Genomic DNA, 19879 nt, shown 5'->3' with positions numbered 1-19879 from the left:
ACACGAGGGATTAAAGCCTGGTTTAATGTCCGCAGCCTGTGGGGACGCCGTCTCCCAATTTTGAAACATATTTCCAAACGTAAGTGGGGAGCCTCCAGTGAGCACTCTGATTTTCTGAAGCTCAAACTATATAAACACTGTAGTGTCAGCTGGATCATTTTTTAAAATGTGGTAAAATATACATAAAATTGGTCATTGAAATCATTTTTAAGAGTACAATCCAGCGGTATTAAGTACATTCATTTTTTTGTGCAACCATCACCACCATCATCTCTAGAACTTTTTTCATCTTCCCAAACTGAAACCCTGTCCCCATTTAAGCACTGACTTCCTGTTCCTCCCCATCCAGCCCCTGGTTTTTGTTTCTATGCAGCTGATAGCTCTAGGGACCTCATGTAAGTGGACTCATAAAGCATTTGTCCTTTGGTGACCAGGTTATTTCACTGAGCAGAATGTCCTCAAGGTTCATTCACGTTGTAGCATCTGTCAGGATTTCCTTCCTTTTTAAGGCTGAATAATATTCCATTGCATGGAAAGACTACCCATGTAGTCTATTCACCCATGACGTTTGGATCGTTGTTAAAATTTCACTCAGTTGTATGTGTGGAATCGCAGGCTCTGACCAGGGCGCGGGGTCCGGGCCCACCGCTGGGGATGGGGTACAGCCAAGAACACTTTCTCTCTGGCCCCAGAACCACCTCTGAGAGCCTGGAAGGACCCAGGCTTGCTGGCCTGGACAAGAGCTCATAGTTGTGCGGTATAAACAGGGAAGAACATCACTTTCTAGTCGCAACTGGGGAAAAGCTGAAGGTGGACCTAGAACATCCTCTGGGTTCTCTCTCATTTAAACTGGGAAAGGCTACAAGCTTGTCCTGAGCACAGAACTTCTGTGATCATGGAAAACCCTGCATCTGTGTCTCACTTCAAATGGTCTAAAGTCAAAATAACTGTTTTCTCTTCACATCAGTGTCTCTTCCGAAATGGGGTTACTCTGCCAGTCATCCCTAGTCCATGAGAAGACTTGATCCGTCCAAGCCTCTCTGCTGGGAGCCCCTCTCCTTGCTCCCCTCCTCGGTCCTCTCCCTGCTCCCACAGGGTCTGTGGGTCCCAGATCTCCCGGCCCGCTGGCCCCTCGGCAGATCTGGCACGAGGCTGGAGGGCGGGAAGAGGCGGAGACCTGGATTTCCATCCCTCTGCCTCCAATGGCATCTCTGGCCAGCGGCTCCTGCCCGGCAGACACGCGTGGTTCCACCTCCCCTCTGATGGGCTCCCGTACCCCTGCCCCCCCCTGCACACCCCTCAGCCCTAGGGAAGGAGTGGCTTCCCGCTTTTGATAATCTTTGGGTGGCCTCATCATTTCTTTTTTGATTTTTTTTTGGGGGGGCTCCATTATCTCTATGACCAAGTCTGTTTGTTAAATGCCCAGGAGAACAGAAACCTCTAGATCTTTTCTCATTCACGCCCAAGAACACAGATGACCTTCCTTCCAGGCCCAGGGACGGCTCCACTTCTGGTCTACTCACCGCCTCTTAGTGGTCCTCCTGCCTGGAGTCCATCTCAGAGTCTGCTGCCAGGTGCCCCCCTCTCACCCCCAGAGACAAATGCCCACCACGTACTCTTCCTTCCCCGCGTACGCATCACACTCCTTCCCACCCTAGTCCTGGCCAATTTTCTCTTCCAGAAGGCGCCCCCCACCTCTCCCCTTACTGAAGCCCTACCAATCCCCAAGGCTTCCTTGCCCTTATCAGACTGCAGTGTTTCCCCCTTTCCACCCCCTGTAGTGCCGACTGTTTGTTTCACTCCCGAACCCCACCCGACCTACTTTCCGCTTTCATTTAACTGTTTTATCTGAGTATTATTCTATTCCCAGAGAGACTGTAAGCCCTGGAAGGCGGAGCAATACCTTGCATTTTACCCTTCAGCACTTAAAACAACACCCTGCTAAGCCGACAGCCAACAAAATCATCATCGGATGAAGAGGGAGGATTGTCACAGTACATTCTCTGCATGACAAACATCTTCTTTCTCCCCAAAGACAGGAATTGCTCTGGTTGGATAGTGTCCCCCGCAAAAGCTATGTTGAGGTCCGAACCACTGAGACCTGTGAACGTGACCTTATTTGGAAATCAGATCTTTGCAGATGGAATCAAGCTAAGATGAGGTTGTGCTGGGTTTGGTTGGGCCCTAATCCTGTATGACTGGTGTTCTTCTAAGAAGTGGAAAATTTGGACACGTACAGAGGAAGACAGCCAGGTGAAGATGGAGGCAGAGATTGGAGGGAAGCTGCCACAGACCAAGAAAAGCCTGGGGCTACCAGAAGCTGGGAGAGGCAAAGAAGGAGACTTCGGAGGGAACATGGTCCTGCCCAAACCCTAATGTCAAACTTCCAGCCTCCAGAGCCTTGAGATAAGGGCGTCCTGTTGTTTTTAAGCCCCCCAGTTTGTTACAGCAGCCCCACGGAACTAGTACCACGCCTGAGTAAAACGGTTACACGCACAGGGGTAGACTTCAGTGATATGGCTCTTACATCCTTGCTGAGCACAGGAGTAATACTGAGGTGCGTGCAGTACTGACCTGAACCAGGCAGGCGGTGACACAGAGCCCACTGCACTCAAACAGAGGATGCTTACGTGCTGGTGCTAAACCAGCCTCCTCCATCCATCTGCATCAGTCCCAGTCCTCTGAAGGACCAGAGACCCCTGTGTCACCATCCGTTTCTACTTTGAAAGGCTCACCTTTCCAGAATGCTTCCCAAGTCAAATGATGTCAAATCTTAAAAATCTAGAATAAAATGTCCATAAAAAACCCACTCCTTTTCTTTGCCTATGGCTTTTTACATTAGTATCCCAAACAAGATAAACTCAAATAAAGCTTTTCATCATTTTTAAAAAGAAGCTGAGGAAGCAAAAGCTTTTCGGGCCGTGCTCCAGATGTTAGCAGTTATCGCTTGATTTTGCTCACGGTGCCCTCACCACTTTCCGCTCAGTTCGTGATTTATGATAAAATATACCAAAAGCGTCCGGAGGGCATGGCCTTAGCATCAGCTGAATTCAAGCAGACTGCCGTCCCCCCCACGCCCGGCGGCCGGCCCCCAGGGGAAGGCCTGGACTTACGGATCTGGATGGAGCGAGGTGTGTGGGCGAGGCTGGCGGAGGCCTGGCTGAACTCTGGAAGGAGGACGGGCAGAACCTCTGGCCTGTGTCCGGAGGGGAAGAGGAGGCATAGATGCGATTTTCCAGTCGCTCAGGCTCATGCTTGTAGGACTCGAGGGGAAACGTGTGCTGCTTGGCCACTTGGGTGGGTGTCGATGGAGAGGAAGACAGGCCTGGAGTCGAGGAGGAAACCACAAGCGCTGTTAGAAGTCTGGCTGAGATGGAGGGAGGAAGAGAAAGGCACTTCTGTCTGCAGGTGCCAAAAAACCCACCTGGCAAGACTCGAAGTGATTCAATTCTGGGACAAGCTTTTATAAAACTACTTCTAATCCCTTAGAATCAGCTGTGTCCAAAAATGCCCTCATCAGCCAACTGAGCCGTGGGCGGAGCCCCTTGCTATGAGGGGGGCAGGGGGAAGACTTCTTACGCACACACATCAGACGCTGTTTTCCTCCATTTAGTCAGATCCCGTTTGATCTCCTCTCCTCCCCTACAAAGCACAGTGCCGAGAGCACACGGAGTGGAACCTGAGTTACTCGAGATGAGACATAAGAAAGTGCACAGAGTGTCCAGCAGAGCTCAAGGTCAGTGTTGCAAAAGTCACATGACAACAGACACCAAGGACCAGATGAGAGGCCATTATTGTCAAAATGTGCTATGTAATGTCACCACGGTGGGTTTGCAGGAGTGAGGAGTCACGTGGGGCTGAGGGCTGCGGGAAGCTTCGGGGAGGAAGGGGCCTTGCAGAGTGAAGACTTAGGTGGATGGGAACCAGAAGGAGGCAGATGGGGAGTGGAGGCCAAAGAGTTTCCAGGAGGCTTGGGACATGAATCTGCCAGCAGTGGGAGCCTGACCACTCCGACCGGGTCTGCGCAATCCCGGGGCCCTGTCACCGGTCGGTGGTCGTCACTCATACCTAGCTGATGACGCCATCAGGTAATTGTCAAGGGTCGAACTGTGTCTCCCAAAGAGATACGTTAAAGTCCTAACCCCCAGCACCTGTGAATGTAACCTTATTTGGAAATAAGGTCTTTACAGATGGGATCAAGCTAAGAAGGGCTGGGCGCTTAACCCCATGTGACTAGTGTCTTTATAAGAGGAGGAGACACAGACAGACATACACAGAGGAGAAGGCCACGTGATAACGGAGGCAGAGACTGGAACGATGTATCTATGAGCCAAGAAATGCCAAGCTCTGCTGGCAAGCATCAGAAGCTAGAAGACTGAAGGGAGGTGATCAAAAGCACAAATTTCCAGTTAGAAGATACATAAGTACCAGGGATGTCACGAACAACACGACGGCTATAGTTAACACTGCCGTACGATATGCAGGGAAGTTGTTAAGAGAGTAACTCCTGAGTTCTCATCGTAAGGAGAAGAGTTCTTTTCCTTTTCTTCTTTTTCTTGTTTCTACAGAGATGACAGGTGTTAGCTGAACCTCTGAGATCATCACCTCACAGTGCATGCAAACCAAAGCATCACGCTGCCCGCCCTAAACTCACACAGCGATGCGTATCAATGATTTCTCAATAAAAGTGGGAAAAGGCGGGGGGAAGATGAGGAAGGATTCTATCCAGAATCTCAGAGGGAGCAGGGCCCTGCTAACGCCTTGGTTTCAGGCTTCCAGCCTCTGTAACTGTGACAGAATAAACTGTTGTTTCACGCCACCCCTGGTTTCTCATGGCGGCCCCAGGGAACGAACACAGTCATGTTGCCTGATGCTGATTTGTTTTTTCCAAGAGAGGCAGTCTCTGGATGTGCGTCTTGTCTCTCTCATTGATGGGTAACTACATAATTTTTTAATTTTAAATTGGTTATTTACAAATATTAAATCATGCAAGTCAAAGCAAAGGTGTCAGTAGACACAGCCCAAAGGCCACCGTCTTGCTCCTTCTGACCTCGACAGAGACTGCTCGGCCTCCAGGCCACAAGCCTGGCTCTCCTTCTCCGTGCTGCTCTGTGCCTCTTCCAGACTCCTCTCCTCGTCGTCCCTTGCACATGCGTGTTCCCTCTTCCCCTCCCATCCTCGCTCCCCAGAGCGTCCTCCTATTCCTCAGGTGTCAGTTCATTCCCTCTCCTTCCTCGTGACTCAACTGCCCCGTAAGCCTCCCTCCCCCGAATTCAGCGATTTCATCTGCCCCGTGAGCTACCGGTTCACAACAATCTGCTTCACACTGAAGCCAAAAGTAACGTATGTAAATCTGTCCCCTCTCTAAAAACCCATCATGTGCCTTGAGCCATCCTGGGCAAGGGGAAGGTGCTTGGTTAAAGCAAGGGGGAGAGAAGGAAGCGGGGTTGGCCCAAGGCTCAGCTCAGTTGGAATCTTCCCTCTCATCTCTCCCAGGCGGGAGTGCTGGAAGTAACCAGTTAAAGGAATGTCATTTTCCAGGGAACCCTTATCCCACAGAGCCACGCCAAGTGGGAATCCCTGCGCCAGGGCCCTGGGCTGATCTGGGAGGCAGTGCTAGGTGCAAGCAGGAGGTGAAGGCGGTCACCACGGTTCTGAAGGTCTCCAGACGTACAACATGAAAGGCCTCTAACAGCAAAATTCCAAACTCTTGAAAAATAGTTTTCCCCCAAAGGCTTTGGGGAGCAAGGCCCACCTAGGGGTGGGGCTGGGGTAGAGGAGGGAGGAAGGAGAGTGGCGACCACGAGCAGGAAGAGATCTGATGATCCAGCAGCTCTTTGCGGGGAGAAAGGGATGGTCTGGCAGGCAGGCCAGGCTCCAGCGTTGTGGCACCAATGCTCCCCAGTGATGCCCACAGACCGGCGAGGAATGAGGCTGCCAGCCAAGGCTCAGGGGCGGGTCCGGGCCTCTCAGAGGGCTGCGCCGGGACCAGGAGAAGGAAGCCCTTGTGCTGCTTTGTTTGTGGACTGGGCGCCTCGTGGGCCTCTGGCCCCAGGGGTGGTGGCTCTTCCAGTGAGAGCCTGCCCAAGCGCCGGCGGGCTGGCTCCTGGGAGCACGGCCCAGAATAGGCTGGCTCCCAGCACCACAGTCCAGTGGGAAATTACACGGTCCCTGGTCCCGACTCGGCCTGGCCACTGGGCACAGAGGCCCTTCCTGTGCTTACTTTGGGAGTGTTCCCTGCATCCTGGGGTGTGTGCTGTAGACCTGACAGAGGGGGAAACAGAGCAGGACGGGGTAGGGGCATTTTAGGTTCAAAAGCCTGTGCCACTGACCACATCCTGACAACCTGTGGGGACTCCCCCCAACCGAGGCAGAGCCTCCCTGGGGCCTCGATTCTTCACATAAAGGGGGCAGGAGGCCCCAGCGATCTCTCGAACCCTCAGCAGGCTGTGAAAAGCCCAGGGTGGACCCTACTCCCTCCTGTAGGGCTCAGTCTAAACCCGCCCCCCATCTCAGCTGTGACCCCCACAGCAGGCCCAGCTCAGGCTTCTGCCTGAGTCCATGCCTGCGGGGCAGTTCTCAGAAGCCAGGAGGAAATCAGTGCCTCTGGGGAGGAGGGGTGGCATTTTGACAGTACTTCTCTCAACTACAGACACAAGTTCCACCCCGGCAATTCCGCTTCTGGGCATTTGTGCTGCAGACCTGCTACTGTCTGTGCTAAACAGTCAGTGTGTGGGGCCATTCATTTCCCTGGTGCTTTCAAAGCAGAGCCTGGAGACAGATGCTCGTCAGCAGGAAGAGGTTACATAAATTCCGAACGTCCACACAGCCTGCTTCGCTACAGAACACAACCAGCCCCGCTGTTCTCATCTCCCAGATAGAGCGGTAAGTGAAGAGAGCAAACCACAGAGCCATCTGCATGGAACAACACATTTACAGTTCCAAAGACGGGGGTGGAATCTCCACCCCGAGACCCTGCCTGTGCGCAGACGCCCGGAGCACTGGCAGGCCCCCCGGGAGGGTCTGCGAGCCCTGGCTGTGTCCGCTGACGGGAGCGTCTGGCCGGGAAGACGTTCATCACAAACCCTTTTCGGTTTTTCAGCTTTTATACCATATGAATGATGTACTATCAGAAATTATTCAGACAATTACTTTTCTCAGCTACTGTTCTGCTGCTGAGGCACAAGGCTGGTAACACTGCGCGTAAACACCTCCTGCCCCGATCCCAGCGGCCCGCCAGCTCCCACTGGCCGGAGGGCAGGGCTGGCTCTTCGGGAGCCACTGTCGTCCACAGCACATGCCCTCCACCCCCCAACTCTCCCCACTTCGACTTCTCTCTGCGAGAGGCTGTCCCTCTCAGGACAGTTTTTAGGATGTAGCCCAGTGGTCGTCGTGTAAGGGACGCTCAGAGCTGCTGGAATTCCTGGCTGGTTCTTAGTGACTGAATGTTCGGAATAGTGGTGTCACAATTCATAAATAAAGAGAAAAATGGGGCAATGCTGATGCAACCCCCCACTACTTTTAAATAGACCAATTTCTTTCTTAATCATCAGGCAAACTGCCAAACTGTCTTTCTGGAGAACCCTGTGTCTGATCAGCCGGCTGCTATGGGCCAAGTTCAGGTGAAGCAGACAAGACTTCCACTGTTCAATCTGGCTGCGGGAAACGGGGCAAACCCCAAAACCACAGCAGATGTACCCCGAGATGAGCACTGAGAGTCAGATGCCTGTAACACAGAAGCAGGGGGAGCTCAGAGGACAGGAGACAGCCTTGGGGCCGCAGGGGTGGGAAGGCTCCACTTGAAACAGTGGGCAGGCTGGGCCTGGATTCTGAAGAATGAAACAGATCTGCCCCCAGTTAAGGTGACTTTCTGATGGGCCCAGACAGGACTGGGCTGTGGCAACATCCCCAAGAAGGACAGGCAGGTTCCCCCGTTTTGTTCTTCTTAGAAGCCACTCCCTCCTTCCTCCGCTCCTTGAGGACTTTGTTTAGGACCACTATCAGCCTGAGAGGGGACAATGCCTCTGAGCCTCCTGGGGCCGCAGCCAGGGCAAGTGAATAGGCTCAGCGAGTGACAGAACCAGCTCCTGGCAGCCACACCAGACACACAGGCCAGTGGCTCCAGACACCAGGGAGCCATGAGCTGGTGACGTCACAGGGCTGGCCGTGCTGGCGGGAGCTACGTCCGGAGAAAAGGGTGCCACTGGAGGAAAGTGGACAGGGGCCAGCGGAAGGATGCAAAGGAGAGGCCTGGACTTCAGGAGCCTCACGTTCCAGGCCTAGTTTTAACCACTAACTAGCCATGGGCCCTTGAGAAGACCAACCCCTTGCCTTGATAAACATAAACCAGGTAGACCAGACGGCCGTGTGGTGTGCTTGCACGTGCTCCCCTCCCCCCTCTTCCCTTTGTGGGGGCACCGGGCTTTTTCATGTACATGATCTGAAATACCAAGAAAGAAGGAAAAACTCATTTTGTTCCTCATCTTAACCATCCTTGTCCTTGCTGACCACTGTTCCAACAGCATGGAGTGAGATGAGCAAATTTTCAGTTTACACTGGAAGGGGGTTTTGCTTACATTCAGCTTTTATAAGAAGGGATGAAGGGGCTTGGTGCTGTTCCTAACTTTGAAGGGATGGTGACAAGGGTCATGGGGGGATGGTGACACAGACAGAGTGTGGTAAACAAAACGCCACAGCCAGGAAGAGGCAGGGACCCTTGCTGCTAAGGAACCATGCCACAGACAGGGATATTAGAAGGGACAGAAGGCTCCAGGCAATAGAAGAAAGACAAGTGGAGTGTGCACATGCTGGGGCCTGGTCTCCCCCATGAGCAGCGGTCTTTGCATAAAGGTGCACTGCTGACGTCCAATCAGACCCCAGTGTGTTCCCACCGAGGGCTGATGTCAGTGAGACCAAAGGTGCAGAATCAGTGCCCTGGAGCTGGTCAGCAGATCCCGTTCTCACCAGCCTCGGTCCACACGACCATCACTCAGGTACAGACAGGATGGGGCAAGAACAGAGCGGTGACTGGCCCAAGCCAGGCCCTGTGTGGGAGGCAAGCCTGCAACACACCACACATGCAGTTATATTACAGGTGGAGGTACCGAGGCCCGTGATGGGCACCTGCGCCTTGTTTGTGAACTCTCAGACCACAGGTCATCACTGTGTCCGCCCAGCATGCCAAACTGCCTGCTTAGTGCTCGATGGAATGAAAATTAGCCCCGAGCTGCTGAATGAGTCAACAGGGCAGAATGGCCAAGGGGGCGGGGTTCCAGCACAGGCAATAACCTGAGGTGGAACTCTGGAAAGAAATGAAATCTCTGTGTCTCTCCTCCTTGTGGTGCCTTCTAGAATAACCCACGGGAGCCCAGCAAATTCAAAGGTGGAGGCATCACAACAGCAACAGACACCAACGGCTGCTGCCCAGATGAACTCAGCTGAATGTGACAGAACCAGGATGGTCCCCACTGAGGGACGCATAGTGGGTGGCCACGGCGGTGGGTGACCTTAGCCAATAAACATCTCATGACCTCATTTTACAGAGGAGGAAACGCAGGCCCTGGGAGGTGATGTGTCAGGCCCACGGGCAACGGTTAGGATGGAAGCTGAGCCACACTCGGCAATGACACGAGTCTTCAGGCCCCCGGGTGGGGGCTTTCCCTGTGCGATGAGAGGGTTCAGACTCTGATTCACCAGCATGAGTGTCAGGGGAGGAGACAGGCTGCGCAGGTCAGACAAAAGAACACACGTTCTCATGGTGGCGGGGGTTGGGGGTGGCGGCAGGTCCCTGGACTCAGAGTGGGGAGGATGGCACTCAGGGCACTAGCTTGCCCCAGGCTCCTTTCTTCGGGTCCACCAGCTGCCCGAAATACCCCCATGGGCTGCACAGGGTGGAGGGGGTAGTGGATGGGACAGGAGGAGAAGGGTCCATCCTGGGTCAGTGTGATGACTGACATCTCCCGAGAGGACACAGGGAAGGACACTAAGTAGGAGGCCACGGAGGTTCACAGTCACCGGCTGGTGCTGAGAAGCCCAGGGACAGGGGAAAGGCTTTCTGACACTGGCCACGGGTGGGGCCGGAATATTTCCAGGCAGGAGCCCTCCCAGTGTCCTGCCCTGCTCAGGTGTGCCCTTCGGTCCGGACTAGATTTCTATACAAGTTCAGACAAGTCTTCCTAATCTTGATCTCACTGAGATGCCTGTTTACAACACAGCATCGTCCAGGCAAATTGTTCTGGCAAAGTCAGCCTGCCTGGTACTGGTAGATTTCACTGTGATGTAAATCGGCAGAGGATACGCTTGGAATTCGCCCTGCTGAGATGAGACGACTGTACTTACTGTACAGGGAGGGTCGAGACCGCCAGGTCCCCAGAGTGAGGCCTCTCCAAGAGAGATCTCCGTCAGCCCCGCTTCTGCAAATGCCCCATGCTGCCAGAGACTCGGTGACGGGCCTCCCCTCCCTGTGCCCAGGACACGGACCCTCCGTGGCTGTCCTTGCTCTGTCTCCAGCCCTTCTTGGAATTCCTGGCTGTTCATCGTCCAGCACCTGCTTATTATTCCAGCTAATGGGGAAACTTCTCCAGAAACTGGGAAGGAGTGCTTTTTAAAGGTTCTGGGGTTCCAGGACTCTTTGATAATTTGATGAAATCACTACATTAAGCATGAGTAGACAAATTTCTCTCTTTTTTTCTGGAATAATCTCCGGGCAGTTTTAAGTCTCCAAAAACCATGTTTTAAGAATTTGAGTTTCAAGAGGTCTCACAACGTTGTCACAGTCCCTGATCCTTCAGGGTGGCCAGACGCTCACTGATTCAGCTCCTAACAGTAGCTGTATCCACTCTGCAGTCTGAACCCCAAAGCCAGACATCTCTGAGGGACCCTCCATAGGAGAAGACGGGGCCTGAAGACTGGGTGGAAAATCAGTGTGCTAACCAAAACAAGAGAAGGCAGTGAGCATGCCTCACTAGGACCCGGCTGCACGGAAGCTCCCAGGGCAGAAAATTTAAAATCTGAAATTGTACCTTGAGTTACTCCTACACTTCCTGCAGTTTGTCACTTGGAACCACTCAGAATCCTTGATGCTCGCTCCCCCAGCGCAGACTGCAGTGCCCGCGGCTCGTGGCACATGGCCCCTCCAGCTGTACTTGGTGGCCCCTATTTAGGTGGTTTTGGGGCTTGTTTGGCCCTACCCTGGGGGCTCTCAGATGCCCCTCTCCAGATACTGGACTCAGTACGGGGGAGGAGGGGCTGGGGGTACCTAGGAGGGGCTGTGAGCCACCATCCCCTCCGGGAGGTACACTTGGTTATCTCGGGATATGCAGCACTCGGACGTGTCGGCAACACACAGCCCTATTAAGCACGAAGGGCTGTGGGCCCAGGAGCAGTTTGCAAACCACCACTTTGGAAAACCTCCTTCAACACAGCAGGAGGAGGAGGCAGAGGCTGGGAACTGGGGAGCTGGTTTGTGGGTGAGTGTGAGCCCGGCTCTCATCGTCCTGCTGGGCGCCTAGCAGGCCAGGTGGCTGCCGGCCAGTGGGGGCATCCCCTCCTCTCCCTGGGGTGCTGGCGGCGGCGGCGGCTGCCACGGGACTCCGACCAGGGCTCTCCTACAGCTCTGTTGACTCAACACATCACCTGACACCACCCGCCAGGCCTTCTGGGTGTGAGGTGCCGGTAAGGCGGGCCGGCGGGGTAAGCGGGGTGTGCGCGGGGCCAGGCGGCCTCAGGCCGGGCGGGCATCCAGACCGGGCTTCTGCCACTGGCGCTGTTTCCATGGTGCCGGTCTGAGCTCCCCGTGCTCCTCATTCATCTCATGAAGAGGGTCTGAGAGCCCTGGTGGCTGTCTCCCCCGGGGATGAATGGGGAGACTCTCCATGGAGGAGGAAGAGAGGAGGGAAGAAATCAAGGGAACTAAGCAGCTCATGGTGGAAACGCATGCCCTGGCTGCGTCCTTTAAAGACAAGCCAGAACCTCTACCAACGACACAGCATAAGAGCAGCTCTGGGAGTTCAGGCTATAATAAAAGATCACAGCATCACTCCTGAATTTTCCCTTGTGCTCTCAGAAGAGAGGTAACAGCTCCACTAGAGGGAACTGGGACACGGACTGTCTTTCTAGGGAGCCTGGAATTGACCTACAGTGCCTGTCACTGTCAGAGCCTGCTTTACAGGTAGGGAGAAGTTAGGCCTGTGTGCACGTTGTCTGGGTTTAGAAGGTCCCCTGCCCCCTTCCAAGTACCCCACCTACTTGATCAGTCTCTTTGATGCCCCAGGCTCCCCTTCCTCCACGTCATTTGTACCTGACAGTTGCCATCCCTGTTACTCGTGGCCCACACACAACTCAAGGAGGAGGCCAGTGGGAAGGCGCAGGGACGTGGAGCACGTGCAGAGCTGGACCCCTGCAGTCCACCTACCCAGTGAGTACCCTCTGCCTCCGCGGTGGCTTCTCTCTGGGTTTCCAGAATCAGTGTGAGAAACGATCCCCATATGCCGAGCTTAGGGAAGTGGGTTTCCCCCCACTTAATTTCAGATTCACTCCACAGCTTCAGCACCTGTTGCTGGCTAAGTTTTTCTCTTCTGGAGTCTTCAATGGTTTCTAGAGATTTTTATTCTCCTTTTTACGTACCGTGCACATGCCAACATCAAGTCATAGTATTCTGTAGTTCCGTCTTTACAGATCCTGTCTCCTCCACTAAGCGTGAGCGGTATTAAGTCTTATTTATCGCCGGGCCCCCAGCACACAGCCCCTCTTCGATAATTATTCACAGGACTGACGTGGCACAATTTTGCTCAACAAAATGCCCAACAAGCACAGTCCATAAAAGAACAAATGGTTAAATTGGGCTTCATCAAAATTTAAAACTTAAGCTTTTTAAAGGACACCGTTAAGAAAATGAAAAAAGACAAGTAACAGGGAGAAAACAGCTGTGAAACACTTCTATATTAAAGGACTTGTATCCAGAACTCTCAAGACTCAGTAAGAGAACAAAGAGTTCAATAAAAAGAATAGTGGACAGAAGATTAAACAGATACTTCAACAAAGAAGACACACAGACGGCAAGCACATTAAAAGATGCTCAGCATCATTAATCGTCAGGGGTCTGACCCTGGAACTGCAGTGAGAGACCCCTACACACCTTTTAGACCAGCTGAAGATGGTTTAAAAACTGCCAGTACTCAGTGCTGGTGAAGACGTGGAACAACAGGCACTCCCACACACTGCTGGTGGGAATGCAAAATGGTAGGCCCGTTTGGGAAGCAGTTTGACAATTTTTTATTAAATCAAATATACATTTACCATATAGCATAGCAACACCACTCACAGGAGAAAGGAAAACTTACAGTCACACAACAGCCTGATGCAAATATTTATAGTGGCTTTATTCCTAGTTCCAAAATGGAAGCCACCTGAATGTCCTTCAACTGGTGAATTAATAACCAAATCGGTGCATCCACACGATGGAACACTACTCAGTAATGAAAAGGGAAGAACCACTGATATATGAAACAACATGGATGGTTCACAAATGCTCTTTGCTAAGTGAAGGAAGCCAGACCCCAAAGGCTCTATGCTGGATTTCCCCATTTACATGACATTCTGGGAAAAAACAAGATGATGGGGGAGGGGGGAAATGATGGGATGTCAGGGGTTGAGGATGAGTTGAGGGGGAGAAGCTGATTACAAAGGGGCCTGAGGGAATATCTGGGGGTGACGGACTTGGTCCCTGTCTTGATGGTGGTGATCATACAATCACATGTGTTTGTCAAAACTCACAGGACTGTGCACTAAAAAGGGGGGATTTTACTGTATGTAGATCCTACACCAGTAAACCTGACGGTTAAAAAAAGGTGAGGGGCTGTCTGTGTGGCCTGGGCTAACAGGGGTGGGGTGGGGGGGCCCTGATGCCATTTCCCTGGGGTCTCAAAGGATGACAGGTAGGTTCTGAGGGCCGCTCCTAAGCATTCCAACAGAAGCACCACCTCGGCCCGGGGCCCAAGACCTGCTCAATTAAGAATAGCAGCTGGAATCCCCTCCCTTTGGCCTGAAGGTCATCTCAGGAGACAGGCTGGAGCCACCACAGCTGAGCAGGGGAAGGAGTGAGGTCTTGGCGCTGGGAGCCCCCTGCTCGCCAGCCTATGCCCTCCAGCTTCACAGGCTCCTGTTAGGACTGGGCTCACAGAGAAGCCAGGGGCTGTGCAGGAGGCCCCGGGGCTCTCCTAGGGGTGCACGGGGGTTCCAGAGCAAAGGTGCAAGGGCGAGGCCCTCGCCAGGTGTCTGCTGTCCCACAGCAGCTTCTGCAGGATGGAAATGCCCACCTCTGGTCCCAGGCGCACGCCTTCTCCCCTTGGCCTGCTCGGTCCACACGGCGCCCGAGCACCCGCACACCTGCAGGGCTGGCCTTGTTACTTCTTTCCATTGTAAAACTCGTGGTTCTCTTTTATTGTGTTTAGAGACCTATATGCTGAGTACCTGGATACTTATGAAGAGCTGACAGACATGTTAGTAAAACTTCCTGCCTCAGCTAATTTGTTGATCTCCCTCACCTTTTAAAAATTTTTACTTGTAAATGTGGTAAAAGATACAGAGCATACAATCTGCCCTCTTAACCATTTTGAAGGGTTCAGTTCCATGGCATTAAACACATTCACGTGTTGTGCAACCTTCTCCACCATCCATGCCCATGAGCTCTTCATCTCCTGAAGCTGAAACTCTGTCTCCGTTTAACGCTGTCTCCCGTTCCCCTCCCCCAGCCCCTGGCACCACCACCTACTTTCCGTCTCTGTGAATCTGACTCCTCTAGTCCCTCATGCAAGGGGATCATCCAGGGTTTGCCCTTTTGTGACTGGCTTCTTTCACTGTGCATAAAGCTCCCAAGTTCCTTCCACGTCGTAGCTGGCATCAGAATTTACTCCTTTTTAAGGCTGATTCAGATTTCAGTGTTTGGCCAGACCACGGAGCGCTTTTTTTTAAATTCCCTCCCAGCTTTGCTGCGGCTTGGGATAGCTCTGCTTCTCCTCCTAGGTCTCTGATGGCCCCACCGCCCAGCTTCCGTGCACCCCCTCCTGCGGGATGCGAAGGCCCAGCACAGGGAGCCAGGGTGTCTGATGCACACACTGTTCCTAAGATTTCCCATGGACGCCCCTACTGCCCGTCTTGGTCGGAGCCCGTCGGTCTTAGCCCGTGCTGGTGCCTGTCCCTTCTTCTGGGCCCTGGGTGTGGGGGTGCAGGGCCACAGTCACAGGACCCCGACGGGGTCACCAGGCTGCCGGCAGGAGCGGCCCAGGGAGGCGTCAGACAGTCCTTGCCTCCCGCGGCCAAGTTTCCGATGTGCTATCTGGGCAGCGCTGCCAAGGGTAATGTGACATTTACATGACACCTGGTGAGGCTGCCGCGGTGACATAACTGGAAGAGGGAGGGTGGGGGGTGTGTCCCCGGGCACAGAGCCGGCAGCTGGGCAGTCCGGTGACTTGGTGTTGTGTAAATTAAAGCACTGGTCACCTGCTCTCTCTGACGTGACCATGGAACCATGAAGTCTGTCCCCTTGGGTGATCTTCAGACTTCCTTTCCCCCAGAAAGCCATTAGAGAAAATGCCCATCTCCTTCCTGGGAGAGGGTGAGGCAGGTGCCCCGGCGCGAGTATCTGAGAGACCCCTGGAGAGGATGAGCCCTTCCCAGCGGGTGCTGGTGACAGGCCATTCTGTGAGTTCGCTCACGCCCGTGCTCCCTGGGAGCTCCCCGGGGGCCAGCATCGAGCTGGATGCTGTGCTGGGAGCTTGGAATGCGCCATAGGAAGACGGGCCCTGCCCTCTTTCAACTCATTCTGCAAAGACTTAGTGCAAACGCAAGCTCTGCTGCCCACAGGGCTGCTCACTGATACTCTGAGCCTCAGTTTAGCCATCAGTGGAATGGGCAAATCAAATGTGAACTCTTGCATGGGATATCTCCACCGGGGAGCAGACGAACTCAGCTCCCAAAGCGTGCCAAAAGCTGGCTTTCTTCATGGTGGTCTGAGCAGAATCTGCAAGGCTGGGTGCTGGCCTAGCCCTCAGCCCAGCGTGCAGGGCACCCCTGACCTGCAGGCCTCCAAAGTAGGCGCATGTGGGGGCTTTGGTCCTCTGCAGACAGATGGAAACTGTAGGCACTGCACCCGTGGCTCGCGGAGGGCCTTGACTGAAGTGGACTTTCCTCTGAGCCACTGGGAGCCCTGCAGGCGGGCAAGCTGTGAGCCGATGGGCCCCGCCGTCACTCTCGTGTGTGGGCAGAGGGTGGAAAAGGCCGAGGAGACCTCTTTCTAGGAGGCTGCATCAGGAACTTGGTGGAGAAGTAATAAGAGCCTGAAGAGCGCCAGGGTCCGCGGGGGAGGGCAGCAGATGATGCAGGAGGGAGGGGACCCTCTGGATGTGAGGGTCAAGGGAGAAGACAGCCTAGGAACCCCAGGCTTCTGGCTTAGACAGACGGGCAGATAATGATGCCCAACACTACGGGCTCCTCAAAGGACAGCATGACCCTTGACCCCACTGTGGGCAGGGGTGAGGCAGGCATAGCAAAGCAAGGACTGGACCCGGGGGTAGGCGGGGCCAAGGCAGGTGTCGGCGACTTGACGGATCAGAACATCAGAGCCACTGAAATGGCAGGAAACTGGACCCACTCTCCTCCTGGCCTTTCCACTTCCTCGACACAGAGGCCCGAGAACACTAGGATAGAGGAGGGTGGGTGCAGAGGGTCAAGGTGAATCCACGCACAGTCCTGTCCCTGAGCCCCTGTCTCTGAGACCGCTTTTAAGGGAACCCACATTCTGAGCAGGAGGATGGGTGCAGTGACCACTGGCATCACCCCCTGCACCCCAGGCACCCAGAGATGCAGTGTGTCCTTGTGAAAACCCACCTCCGTGGGAGGTCCTGCAATCAGTCACACTCCAGTGCAATGACTGCCGAGCTTAAATGGCCACCAGTCAGAGTTTCAGTCAGATGGAAACAACCTGTAGGCCAGCAGCTTTCCCAGCAGCTCTGGGCAGGACCCCCAGACTCCCTGATGATGTCTGAGGCCACCCCTTCTCTGACCTTGATCTCCTCCTCCCTGGAGGCCGAGCTGGCCCCACTGGGTCGCTGCGGTGTCAGCTTTGAAAGCCCACCCGCGCTTCAGTAGGGGACGCCTGAGAAGCCAAGTGAAAGGCTATCCCTAGGGCATGGCTGCAGATCTCCAGGCAGAAGTCCCGCCCGGTGACTAGAGAAAATCCCCCACGAAGGTCGCCTTCCTCCCTTGGGTGAGGCTGCTGCGGGCTGAGTCCCAACAGACCTCAGGGAGGTTGGCCTGGGTGGTGACGGTCAGGGTTACAGTCTCAGCCTCCTGCTGTGACAGAGGACTTGGGGTTACCATGGGGAGGCCGGGGAGACGGGCGGCGCCCCAGATTCACTGGGGTTGAGGCGGGAGGAGCATTTCCCTTCTATTGTCCAACAACCTTTATCATGAGGGAGGCCGATATAAAGAGCTCCCCTCTTCCCACTGGAGATGTTTATCTCTAGGTAAGACACGGCAACGGGGCCTTTCAGTATATTTTTGCTTTGAAATAATCAGTCGATGAGACGATGAGGATTTACTGCACAGTGAGGTGTTTGGAGGGGGATTAAAAAGGCAAGAGCCGTAGCTCCTGTGCTTGGGATACTGGAATGAACTGAGGGGACAGGAGGAAATGTCTGAGTCCATTAAGCCACAGTACAAGGAAGGGCACGATCAAGTCTGCATAAGCCCTTCTTGGAGAAAGAGAAGGTGCTCATAAATCAAGTAAGATAAGGAGCCTGGTACCCGGCAGAGCAAAGTGCTGCAGGCGGTCGGCGGTGGGGCCGGGGAGTGGTTCTTGGATGAGGCTCCCTAGAGGGTAGGGAGGGCGGTGGAGGGGGCTAGTGGCTCGCGGCCCTAGACTGTCACAAAGTCGGGCCCCCAAACTGCAAAAACAAGAAGCCCCAGTAGGAGACGTCCACACCTGCCCATGTGCTGTGGCGTCCCAGATGAATGAAACAGTCCCACTGAAATCGTGCAATGCAGTCGGGAGCAGTGTGGCTTCTGTCTTAATATTTAGTAGGAAAGAGGTCATCGCAAAATATTTTCTTCCCCCACAAGGGGACTATGAGGTGACTTTTAGCAGCCCCCTCTCTGGCACCCAAATCTTTTAAGTTGAGCGAATGAAGCACTCAGCAGGCAAAGAAACTGCAGAACTGCCCTGCCTGCTCTTCCAAAGTGTTTCCACCTTATATTACCAACGGGCAACTAAGTCAGTGTTTCCACCCGCTGGCACGTCCTGCCTGGACAGCAGCAGTTCCACGCTCAGCTCTGTCCCGAGGTCTTGACCGCTCCCCGCACCCCTGCCCCCAATCTGTGTTATGGACGAAATGAACTTGAAAGCTTTCCTCCTCCCACATCTTCTTGCTGTTTGTATTTTTTTAATGCTTTATTAGAGCACAATCCAGAAAAATGTGCAAATCTTGAGTGTACGACTGGACAAATTTGCACAAAGTGAGCCCATCCTCGTAAGCAGCTCTCAGATAAGGGACAGAACGTTACCACCTCCCAGGAGCCCCTCGGAGGAACCACCTTGAAGATAATCACCATCGTAATTCTAACATCATAGACGAGTCTTGCCTGTTTTGTGTTTTACATTCTCTTACATCAGGCTTCTCTTGCTCGTACTATTTCTGACTTTCAGCCATACCTGCTGCACGTGGCAGCAGACGGTTTATTCACGTTGCAGGCGAACGTTCCATCGTGCGAACTTCCTGCAGCGCCTTTATCATTTCTACCGCTACCGGCACCTGGCGGGGCTCTATGCCGGGGCTCTGACCAATGATGCCATCTGAACATTCCTACACGTGTTCGCCAAAGGCGCGTACACGTTCTCTGGGGGTGCTGCTTGCCTTTCTTTGACGTCTTCACTCAGCTCGATAATGTCACAGGAGAGGAGAGGAGGGGAGGAGCATTTGGGGCACATGTCATGTGCTAGCCTACACACCTCATCTGTGGAGGCCCCGCACCACCTGTGACAGAGGTGCTTACCTCTCTGTACCCAGGGACGCCAAGGCTTGGGGGTGCGGGGGGGAGGGGAGCTTACTGGTCAGGAACGCACAGCAGGAGTAAGGCTGCGAAGTGGCGGACCAGGTCTTGAACCCACGTGACCAACCCCAAAACCTATGATTAAGCGGACAGAGCTTGTCCCAAAAAGTTGGAGCTCGACAGTCCTACCCCTGGCAGCCTTGGCCACAGGAAACAAAGCACCCTGAGCTGAATGAGGGTTTTTTAAATTTAATTTAACTTTTTTTGAGTATCATATACTATGAACTGTAAGCTTTACCACTGGATTGACCAGCCAAATGCCAAATGCATATTTGACAGTGAGCTGTTTAATGAGAATTTCTCAAGGTTCTGATAAAATGTAAATGCAGTCGGGCCGTGCTTTCAGCTGCCCTGAACAGAGGTCACTGGAGTCCGAAATACCTGATGAAATGGCCTGTTATCAGGCTGCTGGTATCGGAGTCCACAGAGGATGTCATCAGGTTTCCTTTTCATTCCTGCTGATAAGAGAAGGGCCCGCCTCCTTCTGGACAACACCAAGAAAACCGTGGACGACTGCGTTTGTTCCCTTTCTTTAATCTTGTCATAACACACACACGTGTCCAAGAATCGGACGTTAATCCTGGTGGTAAAGTTGGTTGTCGAGCACTAAACCCCAAACAGGATTAGTCGAGCAGGCTGCACTGTCTGTCAACACTGTCCCCATTGTCCGTCACACAGCCCTGGCCTTGGGGACCGCTGGGTGTGGTTCCTGCCACAGCCAAGCCGTTTGTGAGAGACTCTCTTCAGGGACACAGGCAGTGGAGGGGCTGAGTCA

General features: G+C 53.7%; 1 protein-coding gene across 9 annotated transcripts in view; it reads right to left on the bottom strand.

Annotated features, from left to right (window-relative positions):
• The window catches only part of PRKAG2 (protein kinase AMP-activated non-catalytic subunit gamma 2), a 240877-nt gene that overhangs the window by 85237 nt on the left and 135761 nt on the right, over positions 1-19879 (bottom strand). For all 9 annotated transcript variants that reach the window (XM_074366726.1, XM_074366728.1, XM_074366723.1 and 6 more), the window contains one exon: positions 3114-3325. In XM_074366726.1, coding sequence (XP_074222827.1) covers positions 3114-3325 — 212 coding nt within the window. The remainder of the gene's footprint in view (positions 1-3113; positions 3326-19879) is intronic.

This window comes from Camelus bactrianus, chromosome 7 (assembly GCF_048773025.1).
Source record: "Camelus bactrianus isolate YW-2024 breed Bactrian camel chromosome 7, ASM4877302v1, whole genome shotgun sequence".
In the NCBI taxonomy this organism is placed as follows: Eukaryota; Metazoa; Chordata; class Mammalia; order Artiodactyla; family Camelidae; genus Camelus; species Camelus bactrianus.
The sequence above is the reverse complement of the archived record's forward strand: the minus strand, read 5'-3'. Positions and strand labels throughout refer to the sequence as shown.